Here is a 21155-nt window from a genome sequence, read left to right as displayed (position 1 = left end):
AAGGAGATATTGCCATTTAAAGTTTCAGCCAATCAGCTTGCAGCACGCGCACATGCGCATGCTTTCATGAAAATTCTTATATATCGTGCGGTAGATCTTCATAATGTAGGACTATGTTCAAAATTTCAAAGGATTATGACAAGAAACAAGAAAGTTATTGAGACTTTAGTTTCAGCCAATCAGAGCGAAGCACACGTGCATGCGCGTGAGATCTTGCTATTTTGACCATGCTATCTTGTTTATACTACTAATGTATCCTTACATTATGAGTTTCAAAAAATTTCATCAAAAAATAGAAAAGTTACGGCAATATCCCTTATATTGGTAATTTCACCTATTGCACGTGCGCGCTCTTGCAAGCACGTGCGCGCAAAATGACCTTTGTTTGGCAACTCTACATAACATGCCTACTAACCCTAAAAAGGTTTCACCTAAGTCGGATGTGTAGTTTACAAGATCACTCGTGGACAAAATTTTCCCAGGAAGAAGAAAAATAATAATAATAATAACTAGATACGACCTCGTTGCGAGCAACGAGAGGTCTTCCGTCCGATTCCGTTAAAAAAAACGTAAAACCGAGATGAAAAAGTAAAAAAAATTATTGCACTCAAGGGGGATTGAATCCAAGTCGCCAGCATGAAAATCGAACGTGCTAAATATTACGCTATTGGGACCTCTGCTCTAAATCTTCTTGTTTATACCTCTGTATAACAGTGCTTTTGTTTTACAATTATAAAAGCTAGTCACTATTCGTAATTTATTGCAAACGCCACGAGTTAATCTTGGCGCCTTTTCTTTGGGATGTTCTATTTAATACGTGTGAAAGCTTCAATGAAATAAAAAACCGTTCATATAGCCTAAAATTCGACGATTAGAAAGTATATTTAACACATTTTACAAATTCCATATAGTATTTAAGCAAGTAACACTTTTTCTACTTTGACAACCAACCAAAACAAATTATAGAAGACGTTTAAGAAGAACATAGTTTGACACAGAATTGGAACGTAACTATGACGTGAAAATCCAAGTATTCCTTTATTTTCATTTGTCCCTATGTAACTTTCGTTCAAGCAAACGTTCGGCTGCCTCCGTAAACCCCTATTGCGAAATGTCGGAGTTGACAGAGACAGCCGCCATTTTGGACTCGCTTAAGATTTTTAATTGTTAATATCTAGAGTTTGGATTTATCAATATTCAAACAAATCATACAGTAATTATTATAAGAAGGGTCTCTATTACCATTCCAAAAATAAATGAAAAATATTGAAAAACAAAAAAAGTTAGAAAATATGGACTTTTTTATTTCGCTTCCGGCAGCAACCGGAAGTACCGACGACCCACGAAAAGGTGATTCGTCATATCTAAAAGTCATCATCTTTCATCTCTAACAGGTCTCCAGTTAAAATCTTAAACCATTTTCGAAAAAAAGGGGGGACAAAATTGCATTTTAAAATCAGAAAAGTGTCAATAACTTGGAACCTAAGGTGAGTATTCCAAATTTTTCTATCCATGCCACAACTTCATATAATGACGCATAATTCCTGAAAGTTTCATTGAAAACCACTGAATAGTTTTCGAGAAATCGCGTGCACAAAATTTTGGGGAAAATAATAATAATAATAATAATAATAATAATAATAAGAAACAGTAGAATCACTAGAAGGTCTTCCGTGAAGACGGAAGACCTTAATAATAATAATAATAATAATAAGAAACAGAGTAAAAACAATATGTTCCCCAACTTCGTTTGGGGAACATAACAAGAGCAGAGCAAACACAGACCTCTAAACCATCAGATGTGGGATCAGGTGCCATGGAGGAGTGAGCATCCCCTGCTGACTGGTTACACCCGTCCTGTACTCCTTAATTGTCATCGGGAAATAACAGAAAAATCCGTCGTCAATTCAGTGTATAAATAATGGACCAACAATAAGTACCGTATGAAAAACGTCAGTCAGCATTTGACTCAATGATAAATTGTATTTGCTGACAAGGTCATTGCATCGACCAAAGAACTTAAGATATGATCACTTTAAACGAGATTGCTGATAATTTTGTTTCATCAACTTGTTTGTCAATAATTCACCTCATTCTAGAAATTGTTCATACGTAGAGAATGCTCTTGAGTATCGAATCCCCAGAGATATATATAAACGCCGTATGCAGGGGGATGAAGGTACATGTACATGTATATTGCTGCATTAGTAAGGGAAGTTGACGATAGAAAAGTTAAAGTCTTTGCGTAAATCAAGGTCATCGTCATAGGAACCGGGGCAGGGTCAAATAATGTTACTAATATAATGTAGAAAACATAGCTACTATATGTGCTCGTACCCCCTCAATGAAAATGCCGATGATCTTTATTATTATCGCTTGTCAAGGAATTTTTGGTAGTTGATAGTGCCCCCAACTGAAAATATATGGGCTGTGCCCCCAAACTGAAATTACTTCCTACGATCTTAAAGATGGCTCAGTGGGAAATATTTCAAAATCCCTAATTTTCTTATTCTGAAAAAAATTAAATAAGGTACTTTTAAAGCAATATGAGCTGCAACTTTAATGTCGGAATTTTTTGTTGCAATATTGTAATTATTTCAATGACTGAAAAAATAACATTATATGACTGTTGTTGTTCATATTTCATATTTGCAATGGAAGATCTACGTATAAGCTTTGATTGAATCAAAATTACATTATTGTCGTCCTCTACAATAATGATTTCTTATATAAAACTATGTTGGATTGTATATAAAAGTCTTTCTTCTGCTTTAGTTTAGTCCAATTGATCATTAAGGTTTAAGTTACATATAAATTTATCAAAATAACACCTTTTAACACCAAAATAAAATTTTCAACAATGCAGCTCATATTGCTTTAAGTTTGACGAAAGTAATGGGGCGCTCTCTTAAATAAGTCTGGGTGAATTCTTAACGACAAATTTATATAAATTTTTGTCATTGGGCACTTTCAATTTTGACAAAAGTAAGGGTGTGCATTTGGGGGGCGCTGGGGCTCTTTGACCGGGTTGGATTCATTGAGAGGCGATTTGTCAAATGACGTTTGTTATCCTTCCGCCACCACGAACTGAAAAATCCTAGGAAAATTAATGCGTATTTCTAATTCAGGGATCCTTTTCAACTGAATTTTAAGAATAGATTCACTTTTTCAGTTGACTTTTTCCGTATTCGATTACATACAGACTACACTATTGTTTTCCTCAAACGGGTGGCTTATATTCCTCCGACATTTTTTCCCACGTCAACGTCTCTAACCATCATGGCAAAACGACAAGCTGAACATGCTGACGATTCAACTGAAGTTACTGGCTATATCCATGAAGTATCGCCAATTAAGATTAGCAGGGCCAACAATACTTACTTCATACGGAAAATTCAAGTTAATACAAACACATCCCAGATAATCGTTTGTTTCGACCAAAGTAAGCATGCGGAATTGAAGAGCACGAATGCAGCTAAAACTCCTATAAAAATCTGCGATGTAAGAAACGTATCCAACAGGAAGGACAGAAGTAAAATCGACATTTTGGTCAACTCAAAGCGGCATTAAACGCTGTCAGAACATTGGTTTTCCACTGTCACAACGATTCCAATTCTGAATATGCCATTAAAGCCATTGAAGAAAGTGAATAAAGACCCGTGAAAAACCTAGTAAGTAAAGCATTTCTTGTTGTTTTATGATTTAGAACTTAAATAATTAAACTTTGATACTTCATAATTGCCAATTTATATCAACATTAGGAATAGGGTCAATTCCTTTTAAAAATAATTAATTAAATTTCATGTTTTGACGTTTAAGCTCACCTGAGGCTAAGGCTCAAGTGATCTTTTCTGATAAAATTTGTCCGTTGTCTGTCGTCGTTGTCAATTTTTCACATTTTCTTCTCAAGAACCATCGGGCAAATTTCAACCAAACTTGCCACAAAGTATTCTTGGGAAAAGGAGATTCAAGTTGGTTCAAATGAAGGGCCACGCCATCTTCAAATGGGAGATAATTATGAATTAGTGAAAAATTTATGGCATCTTTTAAAAATCTTCTCAAGAACCACTGGGCCAGAAAAGATGAAACTCATGTGGAAGCATCCTCAGGTGGTGTAAATACAAGTTTGTTCAAGTCATGACCCCCGGGGAGTAGGGTGGGGCCACAATGGAGGATCGAAATTTAACATAGGAATAAAAAAGGAAAAATATTTAAAAATTTTCTTCTTAAGAACCACTGGACCAGAAAAGATGAAATTCATGTGGGAGCATCCACAGGTAGTGTAGATTCATGTTTGTACAAATCATGACCCCCGGATGTAGGGTGGTGCTACAATGGGGGATCAAAGTTTAACATAGGACTACATTGGAAAAATCTTTCAACATCTTTTCAAGAACAGCAAAGTCGTGACTGGTCATAGTTACATGAAATTATCCTCAGGTTGTGTAGATTCAAATTTGTCAAAATCATGACCCCTTGGGCAAGCGTGGGGCCATAATGGGTGATCAAAGTTTTAAGAAGTATTACATAGAAAAAAAATCTTTAAATTCTTCTTGACAACAGCAAAGCTGATTGTTCATGTTTATAATTTACATGGAATCATTCTTGGGTAGTGTTGATTCAAGTTTGTTCAAATCATGACCCCTGGGATAGAAAGGGGCTACAATGGGCGATCAAGGTCTTATGTAGGAAAATATAGGGAAAAGTTTTAAAATTCTTCACAAAAACAGCAAAGCCATGATTGAGCATCAAAAAAGGTAATGTAGATTTAAATTTATTCAAATAATGACCAACCAGGAGAAAAGACGAGTCATTAAAGTGGGTCATAGTTATACAAAGGAATATAAATTAAATTTTTCATCTTATTAACAGAAATGCTATTATGTATCATGATAATTAAAAAGCATCCGTAGGAAGTATAATTTTAAGTTTGTTCGAATACCATCCCCACTCTCTCCCCTGAACCCACTTTTAAATTTAAACTTTTCAAAACTGATCTGATTTTTGCTTTTATCTAGCCAGTTGCTCAGTTTAGCGAAGTGGCCCCTGAGCCTCTTGTTTAATCAAATTAGAGGCTTTTTATGCGCCCGGATCGATAGATCCGAGGTGTATATTGTTTTTGTCCTGTCTGTCTGTTTGTTTGTCTTTTAACCTTCATCATAACTTTTGAAGCATGAAAGATAGAGACTTAATATTTGGTATGCTTACTCCACTAAGTGAATTCTTTCAAATGATACCAAGGTCATTGACCTTGTGACCTTGACTGTGACCTATATGCTAAAAAATAGCGTCTTTGTCTGCAAACTTTAACCTTCGTCATAACTTTTACACCTTGAAAGATAGAAACTTCATATTTGGTATGCATACTCAACCAATTAAGCTTTTACAAATGACACACAAGTCCATGACCTTTTGACCTTGATCTATATGCTAAAAATAACTTTTTTGAAACTTCATCATAACTTCTGAACCATGAGAGATGGATACTTCATATTTGGTATGCGTACTCCACTAATTAATTTCCTTGAAATCACACCAAGGTCAACGATCTTGTGTCCTTGACTGTGACCTATATGCTAAAAATAGTTTTTTCGTACCTTCGCCATAACTTTTGAATCATAAGAGATAGAGACATTATATTTGGTATGCATATTCCACTAATCAGGTTCTTTCAAATGACACCAAGGTCAATGACCTTGTGACCTTGACTTTCTTTGTGCTAAAATAGCTTTTTTCAAACTTTGTTGCCACCGGGCGCATAGTGTTTCACAAACACATCTTGTTAAGACATGTATTTAAGGTCAAGATCTAGTGAATGAAAGGTACCTACAGATTTATTAAAAGTGAGAAATAAATTCCTGAAATGATGCTTTATAACATAGCTTGGTCAAATAAGGTGTTTAGGGGCATAATTTATAAGTAAACAAGATAAAAATCATATTTTAAACTGTCACATATTTACAAATTGACGTGTAAGCATTTGCAAGTATTTGCATTAATGGATATTGATATTGAATACTGTTCGTTATCTCAAAGAGGCAACATTGCCTTTCACACTTATACACTAAGCATGCTTTCTCTGGTTACTAAATACCCAGAGATAGATCAGAGTAATAAACAGAAAATGCATTTCCACTTTATAACCAGTTGTGCACCCAACCCAACAGGAACCACTGACCCTGAGGCCACATATTTCAATCTTTTGGAAATTTTATCATAAGTTTTATATCTTCATAAATGGTTGATAAATACCAAAGAGCAGATTTCAAAGCATTAATTTATTTTCAGACTATGTAACACCCCCCCCCGCCCCCCGCGCCCGGTAACTCTGACACAGGGGCCCTGAAATTAACATTTTACTACATACACCTTTCTTCTTATAAATTTAATATATGTACTTAGATTTTTAGCATAATACCAAGAAGCAAAGGAGAAGATTTTCAAAGAATTCATGCATTTTCACTACATAATCATTAGAGCCCCGCTCTAACACCAGAACCTCTGACCCAGGGGCCATGCAATTCACAAAATTTGGAAGAGGCACCCTTCCTCATCATAACTATGTACATAGTTCATTGGATTAAAATTTAGGAGCAGAGAAGCAGATTTTTAAAGAATTTATACGTTTTTACTATATAATCAAAACACCTGACCCTTGGACCATGAAATTTACAATTTTGGAAGAGGTAGCCTTTTTAAATATGATAATATTGGTTAGTTTATCAAATACCCAGGAGCAGAGAAGAAGAATTTTAAAGAATTAATGTATTTTTGCTATATAATCAATAGAGCTCCGCCCAAATACCAAAACCCCCAACCCAGGGGGCCATTCACAGTTCTGATCATTACAACTATATATATACTAAGTTAGTTTATTTCATATACACTTGCTTATTATAACTATATACTACGTTAGTTTATTTCATACCTAGGAGCAGAGAAGAACATTTTTGAAGAATTAATGCATTTTTAATGTATAATCACTAGAGCCCCGCCCTAACACCAGGACTCCTGACCTTAGTGCCATGAGTTTCAAAATTTTGAAAGAGGCACTCTTGGTCATCATAACTATGTACTTGGTTAATTTGCACGTTTTACATTATGGGGTCTGTAGCGTTATGGTAAATGCTAATATATAAAACCATAACGTTGCAGCTTACGCCTGCTTGAAAAGTGGTAACATGTATAGTGATCGAGATGCCTTTCCGTCTGTACCTCCGTCTGTTTGTTACACGTTTGGCTACCAATGTCTTATCAGCAACTCGAATGAAATGAATGAGACTTTCACAAGATCTTTGTAACAAAGTTGTCTGCCGAAGTGGTTAAAGCGTCTACCCTAGAGTAGCGAAGTAAGGAGTCTATCTTTACATTACGGTTTCGAATCCCACTGTTAGCACTGGAGAACGACCCTTCGGGTGAGACCGTATAAACCGAGGTCCATGGTATTTTAAATATATGAGTGGAGATTTGTTCAAGATGTGCAATGAAGGATATGGAGAAAACGAACAGTATTCAATATCAAAGTCCATAAAACAATACAAAATAGGAACAGAGCAAACAAGGACCACCAAAACATCAGAGGTGGGATCAGGTGCCATGGAGGAGTAAGCATCCCCTGCCGACCGGTCACACCCGCCTTGTGCTCATGTCATGATCGGGAAATAATGGAAAAATCCGTCGTCAATTCAGTGTATAAATAATGGACTAACAATTAGTATGAAAAACGTAAGCCAGCATTTGACTCAGTGGTAAATTGTATTTGCTGACAAGGTCATGGTATCGACTACAGAACTTACGAAAATGATGACTTGAAACGAACATGTGGAATTAGTAAAAAGTATCTGCATATTTACAAATGTTTCAACTCCACGCCATATTTCTATGACTAGCGATTAGACATTTGCGAAATAGCGTACAGCGGACGGAGGACTTCGGACTCCATACCTTTTAGATTGATTGTATATTTCTTAACGTCTGAGAATTTTTCACTAATATGGAGAAGCCACCTTTTGCCGGTGGAGAGCTGCAAATTTTGTCCTATACTCGGGGCCATTGAGCAGGAGATATCTTTTTCGTGCCAGCACTTACTGCGACATGGGACCTTGGTTTATACGGTCTCATCCGAAAGACCGGTCTCCACATCCCACAGTGGGATTCGAACCCACGACGTAAGGATCAACTCCTTACTTTGCGACTCTAGAGCAGACGCTATAACCACTGCGCCTCGCGGGCGATTATCAAAGTAAAAGAATCATTCACTTACTCGTAATTATTATGCAGGAACACACATTTTTGATTATAAAATTCAATGGATAAAAAGTTTCATTACAATTGATACTTTTCAATTTAACTTACTTTTGAAGAGAACTTGAAAACACTTTTACCACAGGGACAGGGGAGTTGGTCAAATTCAGGTATCAAGAAATTATGTTGTTGGTCAGGGCATATAAAGTTCATCCTTGTTCCTGGGTATTAGTGCAGGATGCAAAATTTAATCATCTGCATAATTTCCTTGGGATACACCAGAATTTTAAAAATATCCACACCAAAAGACAGATTGTCAACTAAACTGTCAAAATTGCGGGGTGTTGCTAAAACGCGGAACGGAACGGAAAATATTATTTTGGATTAAATCACTTAAAATACACAAAATTTATCATAAACGATATATTTTGTACATATTCAATCCCCCACTATTAAATACAAGTTGATTTTATCATGCTCAGTCTCTTTTTTTTTTTTTACGAAAATCGCTAACATATACCAGTCACCTAAAATCGAATTTGAAAAGGGGGGGATAAACGAACATGAAAAGTATTTGACAAGCAAAAACACAAAAAGAAACAATTGTTTGATTCAGGAGGGGGGGGGGGGAATAAAACACAAAAAGAAAACAATTGTTTGATTCGGGAGGGGGAATAGGTTCCAATTCCAACATCTTTCAGTACTATTTTTTTTAGGTCACCTGTGTAAACTCAGGTGACCTATTGCTATCTGTTTTCGTTCGTCGTCGTGCGTCGTCCGTCGTGCGTTAACATTTGAACATTTTCAGCTTCTTCTCTGCAACCACTGAACCAATTTCAACCAAATTTGGCACAAAGCATCTATGGGTGAAGGGAAACAACAATTGTGAATTTCATGATCCCTGCCCCCCCCCCCCTGGGGCCTGAGGGGTGGGGCCAAAACCACTAAAATTAATGCAATCTTTAAAAATCTTCTTCTTTACTCCTGGCCCCGCCGTCACCAACATCCCTCAACTCAACACTCAGCCTCAACTCTGAGGTTTTCCCTCAAATATCTCTACTCACCCTCAAGTCACCGTCACCAAAAAAAATTGAGGGATTATCTTGAGGAAATCCTCAAATATTTAAGGATAGCTTCATAGCAACCTTAAAAAATTCCTCAAGCAAATTTAACATGGCTGGCAGACGTCGTAGACGACGTAGGTTTCGGAGATATCGCAATCGACCGTCAAAAAGGGTGATACCGTACGAGACCGACTGAACCCCTTAGAAGCCTACACAGACGATGAACTTTTTGACCGGTATCGCTTTAGACAGGCTTCAGTCGTGTATTTACTGGACTTGATAGGTGGGGTTTTGATAGATAGTACAAAAAACAATGCCTTACCGCCGCTCTTACAGCTCTTCGTGTGTCTGAGGTTCTTTGCGACAGGCGCCTATCATAAACTGATAGGTGATAGCATGAATGTGTCTGAGTCAACTGTCGGTAGATGCTGTAGATCAGTCACTACTGCCATCCTTACTGTTAGACAACAATTCATTGTTTTCCCCAGAGACGAACAAGCACGGAAAACGAAGCAGGAGTTCATCAAAATTGCCGGTATGTTGTTCGTCGATTTGTTTTCTTTTCTACTTTCTCTTTCAAAACTTACATGTAGGAAGGATATAACTCGTTCTTTTCGATTTCGTGCATGTACAGGGTGTTTCACAATATATGTCACACATCTAAAGACAGATAGATAAAGAACACAAGTTACATATACATTATATACTTAGTATCATTTTAATCAGCATTTTTTAATTTTTTTTTCTTTATTCAGAAGTATCCAACATTCCCCACTTCAGTTACTATGGCAAAATAATAATCCTATAATGTTAATTCCCCAAGTGTTTCCCAACATTGTCCTAAATAATTTAAGAGACTAATGCTTTCAAAATTCTGACCACTGTTTTTTAAGTTTCACAGGATACTTGAGATTTGTTATTAGAACCCCTAATGTGCCTATCTTTTTTAATTTTATTAAATCTTGCAAATTTTAACCGGCTCTGAACGTGAATTGGCTTTAAATGCTGAAATTAATCTTGTATGAAGACACACTTAACTCAAATGTAAGATTTGTAAATACACTTGATACACTTACCGGCATTGTTACAATCTATTTCCCTAAACTCAGATGTAACTTTCATGAGGTTTTTTTTAATGATTGACTTCACTTAACATTGATTTCATCTTTTCTTGTTTTTTTAGGGGGTGGGGTAGGGTAGGAGAAGACAGGATTTAACTGTCTTTCATCTTTACTATATAATTTAGTTTAAACTCTCTAATAATTCTTAATATATATGAAAACTAGAGAGCAATTACTGGTCTTGATATTTTTCATGACCACACCCTGTACAATATGTAGGATACTGTTCTATAATAAATGTTTACAACAATTTTTTTCCCGCAAGTTGTACTCCATTTTGAGAACAGCTGAAATTATGCCATCACTGATTATATCTTCAGTTACTTCATGGTTTATTATAATTTCCCCAATACTTTGCAATTTCATGATTTTATCCCAACATGCTGACCTATAGTGTTTTGATGAAAAATGAAATAATTATATATGGTAATGAATCGGTAAATTGAATTATTCGTTATCTATTTCAGTCTTTTGCGTGTGTGTGTGATAAGATTTGACCCCCCCCCCTTCACGATTTAAAAGATTTAATAAATCATTTTTTGTGTATGGCGATGGGCCTCTACCCCGACCTCAAACTGCCCCCCCCCTCCCCTAGCCTTTTCAAGATCCCACCTCTGCTTATGACTATGTATATTCAAAAGGATGTCATATCTATATATGTACTATTTTTACCACACATTGCAAGTTTAAGACTTTTCAATAAACAAAACTTAAACATTATACATTGTATAATGAATTTACACAGGATTCCCGAACACACTGGGATGCGTTGATGGAACATTCATTAGAATTATGGCTCCAACTGAAAATGAACCGGCTTTTGTGAATAGAAAGGGATTCCATTCTTTGAATGTACAGGTCAGTATTTTATTTCTTCTTTATTTTCCTTGTTGTTTTATCTTATATCAAATGCTTCCAATGTTGAAGTTATAGACTATTTAATCAAAACATCAGTGATATGAGCGTCGTCTTTGAAAGGGGCAGCCAATGAAAAAATCTATTCCCCTGAAAAAAGGACTTGATAAGCAGAAATTTTATTTTAAAAGTCGTTTGAACTCCTAATTACTAAATCATATTTATCTGACTATACTGCAACAAAAAGTTGCCTCCCACACCCCTTCTGATGCTACGAGACTACATATCAATATTATTTTTATTTAAATTCTTTAACTTTGCAGCATTATATGCAATTTATCAGCCATCTTAAAAAGTTAGGGTTTCATTTTGATTTCAAATAGATGGTTTGTGATGCCAACTTCCAATTCACGAGTGTGTGTGCCAGCTGGCCCGGTAGTGTCCATGATAGCAGGATTTGGCGGGAATCCTTCCTTTGTCGACAATTCGAAAGAGGTAAACAACTTTATTTATATTTTACCAGAAAAATTGATCCATTTGTTTATCGATGGAGAAGGGAAATAAATTTGAAATGATGGAGGTTATTATTCTAGAAATTCAATTAAGAAACTCTTGTACGTTTAGGTGAACACAATGGCATTTTGTTGGGCGATTCTGGATACCCCTGTCGACGCTATTTAATGACACCATACCTCAACCCGCAGACAAACGCTCACCAACGATTTAATGCATCTCTGTGTCGAACCAGAGTTCTTATTGAGCAAAGTTTTGGTATTCTGAAACGGAGGTTTTCCTGTCTTCAAGGAACTCTGAGGTAAAGAAGCTTTGCATTATTTAGATGAAATACATGCAACTTCTAAAATAACATATTTTGCTATATTCAGTAAATAATACCCTCTATATTTTTTTAACAGATAAACCGTCTAAATATTTCATATTGGCTCCAACTGAAAATATTGACGGCCATCTCTTGGGGACTAACACAATCAAAATACCTATAATTAAGTAAAAATTCAAATCTAATTTGATTTTTTTTTACAGAACGGCCCCTGAACAGGCAGTAGCATACGTTGTCGCTTGCGTCATCCTTCATAATCTTGGGATTCGAACTGGTGATGTGATGGATAGATTGGACCAGCAAGTGGATGCATTTGATCCGACGGCCCACCAAGTTGTGTGCAATTCTCCAGAGGGAAGTCACTTGCGAGACTATATCGCACAGACGTATTTCGGGTAGAGCTACATGTAGGTATGCACATATTCATAAACACTTGCATATTTTTTTGAATTCATAATACCGAAGATCACACAACTTACGTGTATGTATACAACTATACATTGATTCAACCAATGACAAATGATTATTAATATAACAATCATTGTGCTGATAAACATTTTTTTGTCTATTTCAGGTCATTTTCAAGTGGTTGACGGTTTATAGTGACATATGTTTCAGAATTTCATTTGATATACTGAAGTACATGCGTTTATTTATTGTTTAAAAATTAAATATTTCACATTTACTGATCCCAATTCAAGAGTTTGTGATCTATTCAGAGTCTCTCAAAAGTAGTTGGTCATTGACACACACGGTTTATGATGAATTCTGGAAATTCAGAACTTAATTTACACAATAAGTATGATTTTTTAATCTCAAGCATTTCAATCTCCGTTTGCAATTGTTTCTCCTCTAAGGCTAATTTCTTTTGTTCTTGAACAAGCTTGTTTATTTGTTGTGTCAGCTTCTCATTTTCAAGTTTACTATTTTTTATCTCTAGATCATCCAAGATCTCTCGTGGTGCCATCTTCCTCTTCTTTTCCTTAGGCCGTACATCTTTCACAAAAAATATTGATGCAAATATATACACTGTACTTGCGTATGTACCATTTTATCAAAGATTAATGTTAATATATTTTTAAAATGATAGGTATCTTACCTGAATTTGTACTAAATGATAAACTTAAAGCGGAGCTCTTTGACGATGTTGGAGCATCACCGGTTCCTTCAACAACTGCTGCTAACTCTTGTGTTTGGACAGATGTTATTGGTTCTACAATTACAAGGTACATGTATATTGAATGTTTAAAGTTTTCCGCGGTCCCAAAATATGACATCTTTTTAAATTCTTAACTCTACTAGAGAAGGAGAATTTTACTCTGGCAAAGTTCTACCTCTTAAATAAGTGACATTGTTTAAATTACCATCGGTATCAATGCTTCCCACCAAGCCAACAATGTTGGGTCGAGTATCCATCGCCTGGTACAATGCCTCCTCTGCCTGAGTGAGGGGCGCTGATGGTGGACCTCCCCCAGTCTTGGGCCTGCGTATGTCATCAATTTTCTCTTTTGCTACAATTGATGGCGATTTTAAACAGTTCTCATTTATAAATATTTCCAAAAAAATACTTTGCTCAACTCTAAAAAAAAAAAGTAATAATATTTTACCTCTCTGTTTGATGTTATCATCCTTTTTGTAGATGGAGTCAGATGTTCTGTCGTTTTTAAATTGTCTGTATAAATGAAATTAAAAACAAAACATTGATAAATTCTAATTTGTGTTTGACAAACTTGACATCTCATTTTCATAGTGTAACATTTTTTTTTAAAATATTATAGTGGATAATCACATAGAATATACTTAAACATAATTATATTTTGTTTATTTAAATAGTTATATTTTTGTTTTGTTTATTTAAAAAAATATATTTTGTAGTCATTTATATTCGTTTTCTTGTATCCTAATTTTAAAAAAATCTGTAGGATGGTCAAATTATCCCCCCCCCCATTTGGGACTTGATTTTTGATTTTAAAATGAATTTCTTTAATCCCCAATATTATTAATGTCTGAAGCCACGGTCTGAAGTGGTTTGTACCGATATTTGAGCCCCCAACCGCTTTCGTCGTTTGTGACCAGAAATGTTATATAATACACGACATAACGATGTAACCAACATATGTGATGCTGTTTAAGATGAGTTTTTATTAAATTAACGGAGGAATTTTGATTAACTGTGGGCATTTACAGTTACGAACAGAAAAAATTGTCCGTATTAATTTAGGACTGGAATATACTGGGATGAAATTTGTGTTTACACCTACAAAGGGAGATCACAGCGAGAATCATCTGGTCATGGTCAAAACAAAAAGTAAGTGAATTCAGATTGATATAACAGTACTCACAAATTCAGTGTGTCAGTGACGGACTTCCAAGTTTCTTCTTTTACCTTTCCATGTTTCCCTTTAACCCCCGCCCCTTTCATCTTTCAAATAGTTGTTGTTCGAATTTTAAAACCTCTTCAATTAAAGTTATCTCCTCCTCGCTGGTCCAATTAGCCCCCCGTTTCCTTTTACCCCCTGATATCAACCCAATTATGTCTTTCTCAGCCATCTTTATACCAAAATAACACACAGACGACAGATATTTATTGCGTAAAATCATTACGTAAAAATTCCGCGAAAGTGCGCGATGTTATTGATGTAACCACTCAACTGAGTTGAGGGGAAAAAATCACCTCAATTTGAGGTGATACTCAGTCTGTTTGGTGACGGTGAATTGAGGAAATCCTCAGTTAAGGAAACCTCAAGGGGTTTGAGTTGAGTATTGAGGTTGAGGTTGAGGAATTTTGCTGACGGCGGGGCCTGGACATCAAACAGTCAAACTGTTTGCATGATTGTAATTAGCAATGAGTCCTCTACCAAAATTGTGAAATTCATGGCCCTGGGATCAGGGGTTCTAGTGCTAGGGCGGGGCTAAATAAGTAGGTAGTGAAAATGCATTATTTCTTTGAAAATCTTCTTCTCTGCTCCTGGGTATTGAATAAACCAACTAAGTACATAGTTATGATGAGCAAGAGTGCCTCTACCAAAATTTTGAATTTTATGGCCCCAGGGTCAGGGGTTCTGGTGTAAGGGCGGGGATCTATTGATTATATAGTGAAAATACATGAATTCTTTGAAAATCTTCTTCTCTGCTCCTGGGTATTCAATAAACTAAGTACATAGTTATGATAAGCAAGAGTGCCTCTACCAAAATTGTGTATTTTATGGCGCCAGGGTCAGGGGTTCTTGTTTTAGGGTGGGGCTCTAATGATTATATAGTGAAATGCATGTATTCTTTGAACATCTTATCCTTTGCTCCTGGTTAATATACTAATGATCTAATTATATATTTAAGGGCAGGATTTATTTTATTTTCAGTTTTACAAACCCTCCGCTCAAGGTTTTGAATTTTCAGAAAAAAATAAAACAATTTTTTTCTTTCCGATGTCAAATTTGAGTCGGGATCGAAATTTCAAATTTACGAACTCGCACTTCCGGTTTTAAGATGAAACGGCGGGTAAATAAAGCTAGATCTGAGAAGATAACTTGGTTTAGTGTAAAATTCATCGATACGAGTGCCATTCAAAACGTTTCGCCCGTTCAAAGGACAAATAAAATGCTGACGACTTTGTTGCACAATGACATGCTGGTGAGATAATTATGTATTCGTTTCAAAAGTATTATTTTCGTCCCCCAGGTTTTAAACTGCCTGTGGTAGCTATTGCATATTGCCAGCGACATTGTTTAGGTCTCTGTTATAGCTTACAGTCTAAGCATCATTCTTCAGAAAAGGGTTGCTTATGCATCAGATGTAATGAATAAAACTATGGGAGAAGTTAAGTCCATTTGAGGAAGAAATAAACAATAACCTGAAGAAATAAAAAAAAAGTTCAACTATTAAAAGGCAAGAATATACAAATATATACAGGCATGTAGTATCATTTATATAAGCCAGAAAAATTATTTTACACTTAACTTAATTGAAAAAATGTTCATCCTACTCCCCAATACTCCCTGTCTGTTTTATGATAGGAATATTATAATTTTAGGCAACAAGTAATGTCTATACATTTACCTAACACATATTTAAAAAATGAAGATATATTGAAAGACTTTTAAAGAATTGATTTTTTAAAATATATTTTGACCAACATCACAAAATTGAAATATAACTGGCCTAAACTGGCAGATGATGAAATAAGCAATTAAATGTTCTACTTTCCTATTTGTAATCATTTAGTGTCCAGTTGTAAGGAGCCTATTAGAATAGCTTAAAAAAAGAATGTACAAATGTTAATAATTGATTTATCAATTTTTTTTTTTAATTCCTTCTCCTTCGGGACTTTTTATTCTCATGTTCATAACTAAACCTAAACATAAACCAGAAGTCTCTGTCGAGACTGTAGCTCTACTGGTTTATACTTAAAACAAAGGAAGAGAAAAGTAGCAGTTTGGACTTGAGACTTTAAATCAGCAATAAATAGAAAAATGATCCTTGCCACTCATCAAAATAAAAACCAATGCACAGAATTATGTATCTTAGTATAGTCTACTTGTGTGCCAAGTTATACTGAAATCAGACCAAAACTGCAGGAGGAGTAGCATTTTGAAAGAATTTCACAGAAATTTCTATTTTTAGTAACCATGGCAACATTGTTCATTGAAATCAAAAACCGATGCACAGAATTATGTATCTTAGTGTAGTCTACTTGTATGCCAAGTTATATCAAAATCAGACCAAAACTGTAGTAGGAGTAGCATTTTGAAAGAATTTCACTTTCTATTTTTAGTAACCACGGCAACACCGTTTATCGAAATCAAAAACCGATGCACAGAATTAATATGTATCTTAGTGTAGTCTACTTGTGTGCCAAGTTATACTGAAATCGGACCAAATCTGTAGGAGGAGTAGCATTTTGAAAGAATTTCAAAGAAATTTCTATTTTTACTAACCACGGCAACACCGTTCATCGAAATCAAAAACCGATGCACAGAATTATGTATTTTAGTGTAGTCTACTTGTGTGCCAAGTAATATTGAAATTGGACCAAAACTGTAGGAGGAGTAGCATTTTGAAAGAATTTCAAAGAAATTTCTATTTTTAGTAACCACGGCAACACCGTTCATCGAAATAAAAAACCGATGCACAGAATTATGTATCTTAGTGTAGTCTACTTGTGTGCCAAGTTATATTGAAATCGGACCAAAACTGTAGGAGGAGTAGCATTTTGAACAAGAGGCCCACGGGCCTTATAGGTCACCTGAGTATTGTGTAACAACTTTCAAACAATTAAATTTGGTTCGTGTTTAAACCGGAGGCCATGAAATTCACAATTTACAATTTTGAAAGAGGCACCATTGCTTATCATAATTATTAACTTAGCATGCTTACTCTATTTACTTCCCAGAGGTAGATCAGAGTAACAAAGAGAAAATGCACTTCCACTTTATAACCAGTTGTGAACCTCACCCCAAAGGAACCACTGACCCAGGGCCATATATTTCAAAATTTTGCAAATTTTATCATAAAATGGTTGATTAATGTCAAAGAGCAGATTTCAAAGCATTAATTTATTTTCAGACTATGTAACCACCCCCACCCCCTTTGACCCTGGGGGCATAAAAACCACTTTGCTAGATGCACCTTTCTTCATCATAAATATATATATACTTGGATCATTGGCTTAAAACCCAGAAGCAAAGAAAAATATTTTCAAAGAATAAATGTATTTTTACTATATAATCAATAGAGCCCCGCCCTAACACCAGAACCCCTGACCCTGGGGCCATAAAATTCAAAATTTTGGAAGAGGCACTCTAGCTCATCATAACTATGTACTTAGTTAGTGTATTTAATACCCAGGAGCAGAGAAGAAGATTTTCAAAGAAATAATGCATTTTCACTATATAATCTATAGAGCCCTGCCCTAACTCCAGAACCCCTGACCCTGGGGCCATAAAATTCACAATTTTGGAAGAGGCACTCTTGCTCATCATAACTATGTGCTTAGTTTGTGTATTTAATACCCAGGAGCAGAGAAGAAGATTTTCAAAGAAATAATGCATTTTCACTATATAATCTATGAGCCCTGCCCTAACACCAGAACCCCTGACCCTGGGGCCATAAAATTCAAAATTTTGGAAGAGGCACTCTTGCTCATCATAACTATGTGCTTAGTTAGTGTATTTAATACTCAGGAGCAGAGAAGAAGATTTTCAAAGAAATAATGCATTTTCACTATATAATCTATAGAGCCCCGCCCTTACACCAAAACCCCTGACCCTGGGGCCATTAAATTCACAAATCTGGAAGAGGCACTCTTGCTCATCATAACTATGTGCTTAGGTAGTTTATCTAATACCCAGGAGCAGAGAAGAAGATTTTCAAAGAAATAATGCATTTTCACTATATAATCTATAAGCCCCACCCTAACACCAGAACCCCTGACCCTGGGGCCATTAAATTCACAATTTTGGAAGAGGCACTCTAGCTCATCATAACTATGTGCTTAGTTAGTTTATCTAATACTCAGGAGCAGAGAAGAAGATTTTCAGAGAAATAATGCATTTTCACTATATAATCTATAGAGCCCCGCCCTAACACCAGAACCCCTGACCCTGGGGCCATAAAATTCACAAATCTGGAAGAGGCACTCTTGCTCATCATAACTATGTGCTTAGTTAGTGTATTTGATACCCAGGAGCAGAGAAGAAGATTTTCAAAGAAATAATGCATTTTCACTATATAATCTATAGAGCCCCGCCCTAGCACTAGAACCCCTGACCCTGGGGCCATGAATTTCACAATATTGGTAGAGGACTCAATGCTCAATACATTCATGCCAACAGTTTGCCTGCTTGATGTCCAGGAGTAAAGAAGAAGATTTTTAAAGATTTCATTAATTTTAGTGGTTTTGGCCCCGCCCCTCAGGCCCCAGGGGGGCGGGGACCAGGGGTGGGGCCAAAACCACTAAAATTAATGAAATCTTTAAAAATCCCCTTCACCCATAGATGCTGTATACCAAATTTGGTTGAAATTGGTTAAGTGGTTTCAGAGAAGAAGCTGAAAATGTTCAAATGTTAACACACGACACACGACGCACGACGGACGACGGACGAAAACGGATAGCAATAGGTCACCTGAGTCTCAGGTGACCTAAAAATTGTTTACAGACAGACAGACAGACAGACAGACGGACGGACGACGGACGCATTACTATCGCATAAGCTCTTCTGGTCTCTGACCAGTAGAGCTAAAAATGCTGGCCTTATAATGAAGAAAGGGGCCTCTTTCAAAATAGATAATTTCAGGGCCGCTGGGTCAGGGGTACCAGGGGGGTACTTTGACTAAAATAAATTAATGCTTTGAAATCTGCCCTTTGATAAGCAATGGTGCCTCCTTCAAAATTTGTGAATTTCATGACTTTGGATTAAAACACGAACCAAATACAATCGCTGGAAAGTTGTTACATGATACTCAGGTGACCTATAAGGCCCGTGGGCCTCTTGTTTACACTAACTTACTGCATTAATTACATTCACAAAAAGTGTGAGGATGTCAACCTAAACGAACATTTCCGTAGTAAAAAGGTTATGACTGGGGGATCAAATATTTGATATCTAAATGAACCATGAAAGAGAAATAAAATGTAAAAAAAAAATTATTAAGATAATACATTTAGGACAAACCTTTACGGCAAGCTCGAAGAAACATCTCTTATACCCACTGGTTGTTAAAATTTTATTCAAAATAGAGACATTTTCTATATATTTAAATTCTGGAAAAACAAAGTTGGAAAACGTTCATGTCATTCAATGAAGTTAAATTTTGTTTGCGGTACATATGTGTGTATGTTTGGGGGGGGGGGGGGGGGGGGGTAAATATGAGTTTGTTTTCCCACTCATCGGAAAGGTATGAGAAGTTGTAATAGGTATGCCCCCCTTTTTGTGTCAAAAATATACATAAGGTTTAATAAATCAATCTTTAATGTGGCTGTGGGCCCCTACATAGACCCGAAACTGCCACTCCCCCTTTCATGATTCGCGAATTCGCTGATTTATATCAAATTATGTTAAAAAGCTAAAATTTTCAGCTAAACATTTGTTTGAATGTTTAAAAAGTTCAACACCCATTATACACACATTACATTAATACACAAATACTGTATAACTTGGATTAATTTTTAACCAAGAGATCAACTAAGAAAATTAGAAGCATGGAAATGAAATTGGCAACACCCTCAAAAGCGCGTAAGGATACAGAAGCTGGAAAGAAAAAAGATTTTCGAACCATTGCTCTTCAAGATTTGAGCTCAAAGTCGTCTGAAGAAGAGCAACGGTCACAACATGAAACACAACAAAGAGTATTCAACATCAAAAGTGCATAAAAACAGTAGAAAATATTTCCTTCCACTGTTACTTCCAATGCTAGTGGATCTTCGGCATCCCATGTTGCCTTCCCCTAAAAAGTGGAGGAAAGAGACCATGAACGGAGGTCGTAAAAAACCCTTACTATCCTTGGTCAGGGAGAATCAGGAGGCATTTAATGCTCTAATCACTAAGAAAATTACCGAAACTTCTTCAGGTGACGTTTACCCTGTCCTTATGTGTTGTATTCTACTACAGTGCGCGTAATGTAGAATAGTTTTAGAATTTGTACTCATTAGATCACTAGGGTGGTTGTTGTCCATTTGACATTATTTGACATGTATAATTCTATGTGGGTTTTTTTTCTCAGCATGTTTTACATCAATGTATTTCTTTAAAAAATTATCTTTATTTTAGATGGAAGACGATTTTCCTGACTTGTTTGCTATCATTGATGAAGTAAATGAGGTACTAGAACAGTGCGACACCGAGCGTGATATAATGGGATAACGTTTCCAACTAATACAAGGTTTACCCGACAATGGGAGGAGAGACATTGTATACAGAGGAGGAAGTATCTGTGCCCGTTGGTTGGTTGTTTGGCAGAATGCCGCCGCAAGTCTGACATGAGGACTCGCCTGAGCACAAAGCATGAGAAGGCTCCTGTGCGTTTGGAGTCCATACT

The 21155-nt window shown here is 36.0% G+C and overlaps 1 protein-coding gene and 1 pseudogene across 2 annotated transcripts; one reads left to right on the top strand and one right to left on the bottom strand.

Annotated features, from left to right (window-relative positions):
• The first annotated feature begins 11185 nt into the window (after positions 1-11185).
• Positions 11186-12808, top strand: LOC134260967 (putative nuclease HARBI1). 2 transcript variants are annotated; one of them, XM_062743548.1, is made up of 6 exons: positions 11186-11287; positions 11668-11779; positions 11909-12005; positions 12069-12098; positions 12326-12533; positions 12697-12808. In XM_062743548.1, the coding sequence occupies exons 1-5, from the start codon at positions 11222-11224 to the stop codon at positions 12519-12521; spliced, it is 501 nt and encodes a 166-aa protein (XP_062599532.1). In that variant the 5' UTR covers positions 11186-11221; the 3' UTR covers positions 12522-12533; positions 12697-12808. The 2 variants fall into 2 exon arrangements, with proteins under 2 accessions (XP_062599532.1, XP_062599484.1); XM_062743500.1 differs by having other exon boundaries at positions 11909-12098; positions 12326-12529; positions 12697-12770.
• Positions 12809-12861: 53 nt separating this feature from the next.
• On the bottom strand, positions 12862-14672 carry LOC134260866 (uncharacterized; annotated as a pseudogene).
• Positions 14673-21155: the final 6483 nt, after the last annotated feature.

The sequence above is a fragment of the Saccostrea cucullata genome, unplaced genomic scaffold (assembly GCF_032062105.1).
Source record: "Saccostrea cucullata isolate Sc308-1 unplaced genomic scaffold, CSIRO_AGI_Scuc_v1 ctg856, whole genome shotgun sequence".
Taxonomy (NCBI): domain Eukaryota; kingdom Metazoa; phylum Mollusca; class Bivalvia; order Ostreida; family Ostreidae; genus Saccostrea; species Saccostrea cuccullata.
Note: the sequence above shows the minus strand (reverse complement) of the source record. Positions and strands in the feature narration are given on the sequence as shown.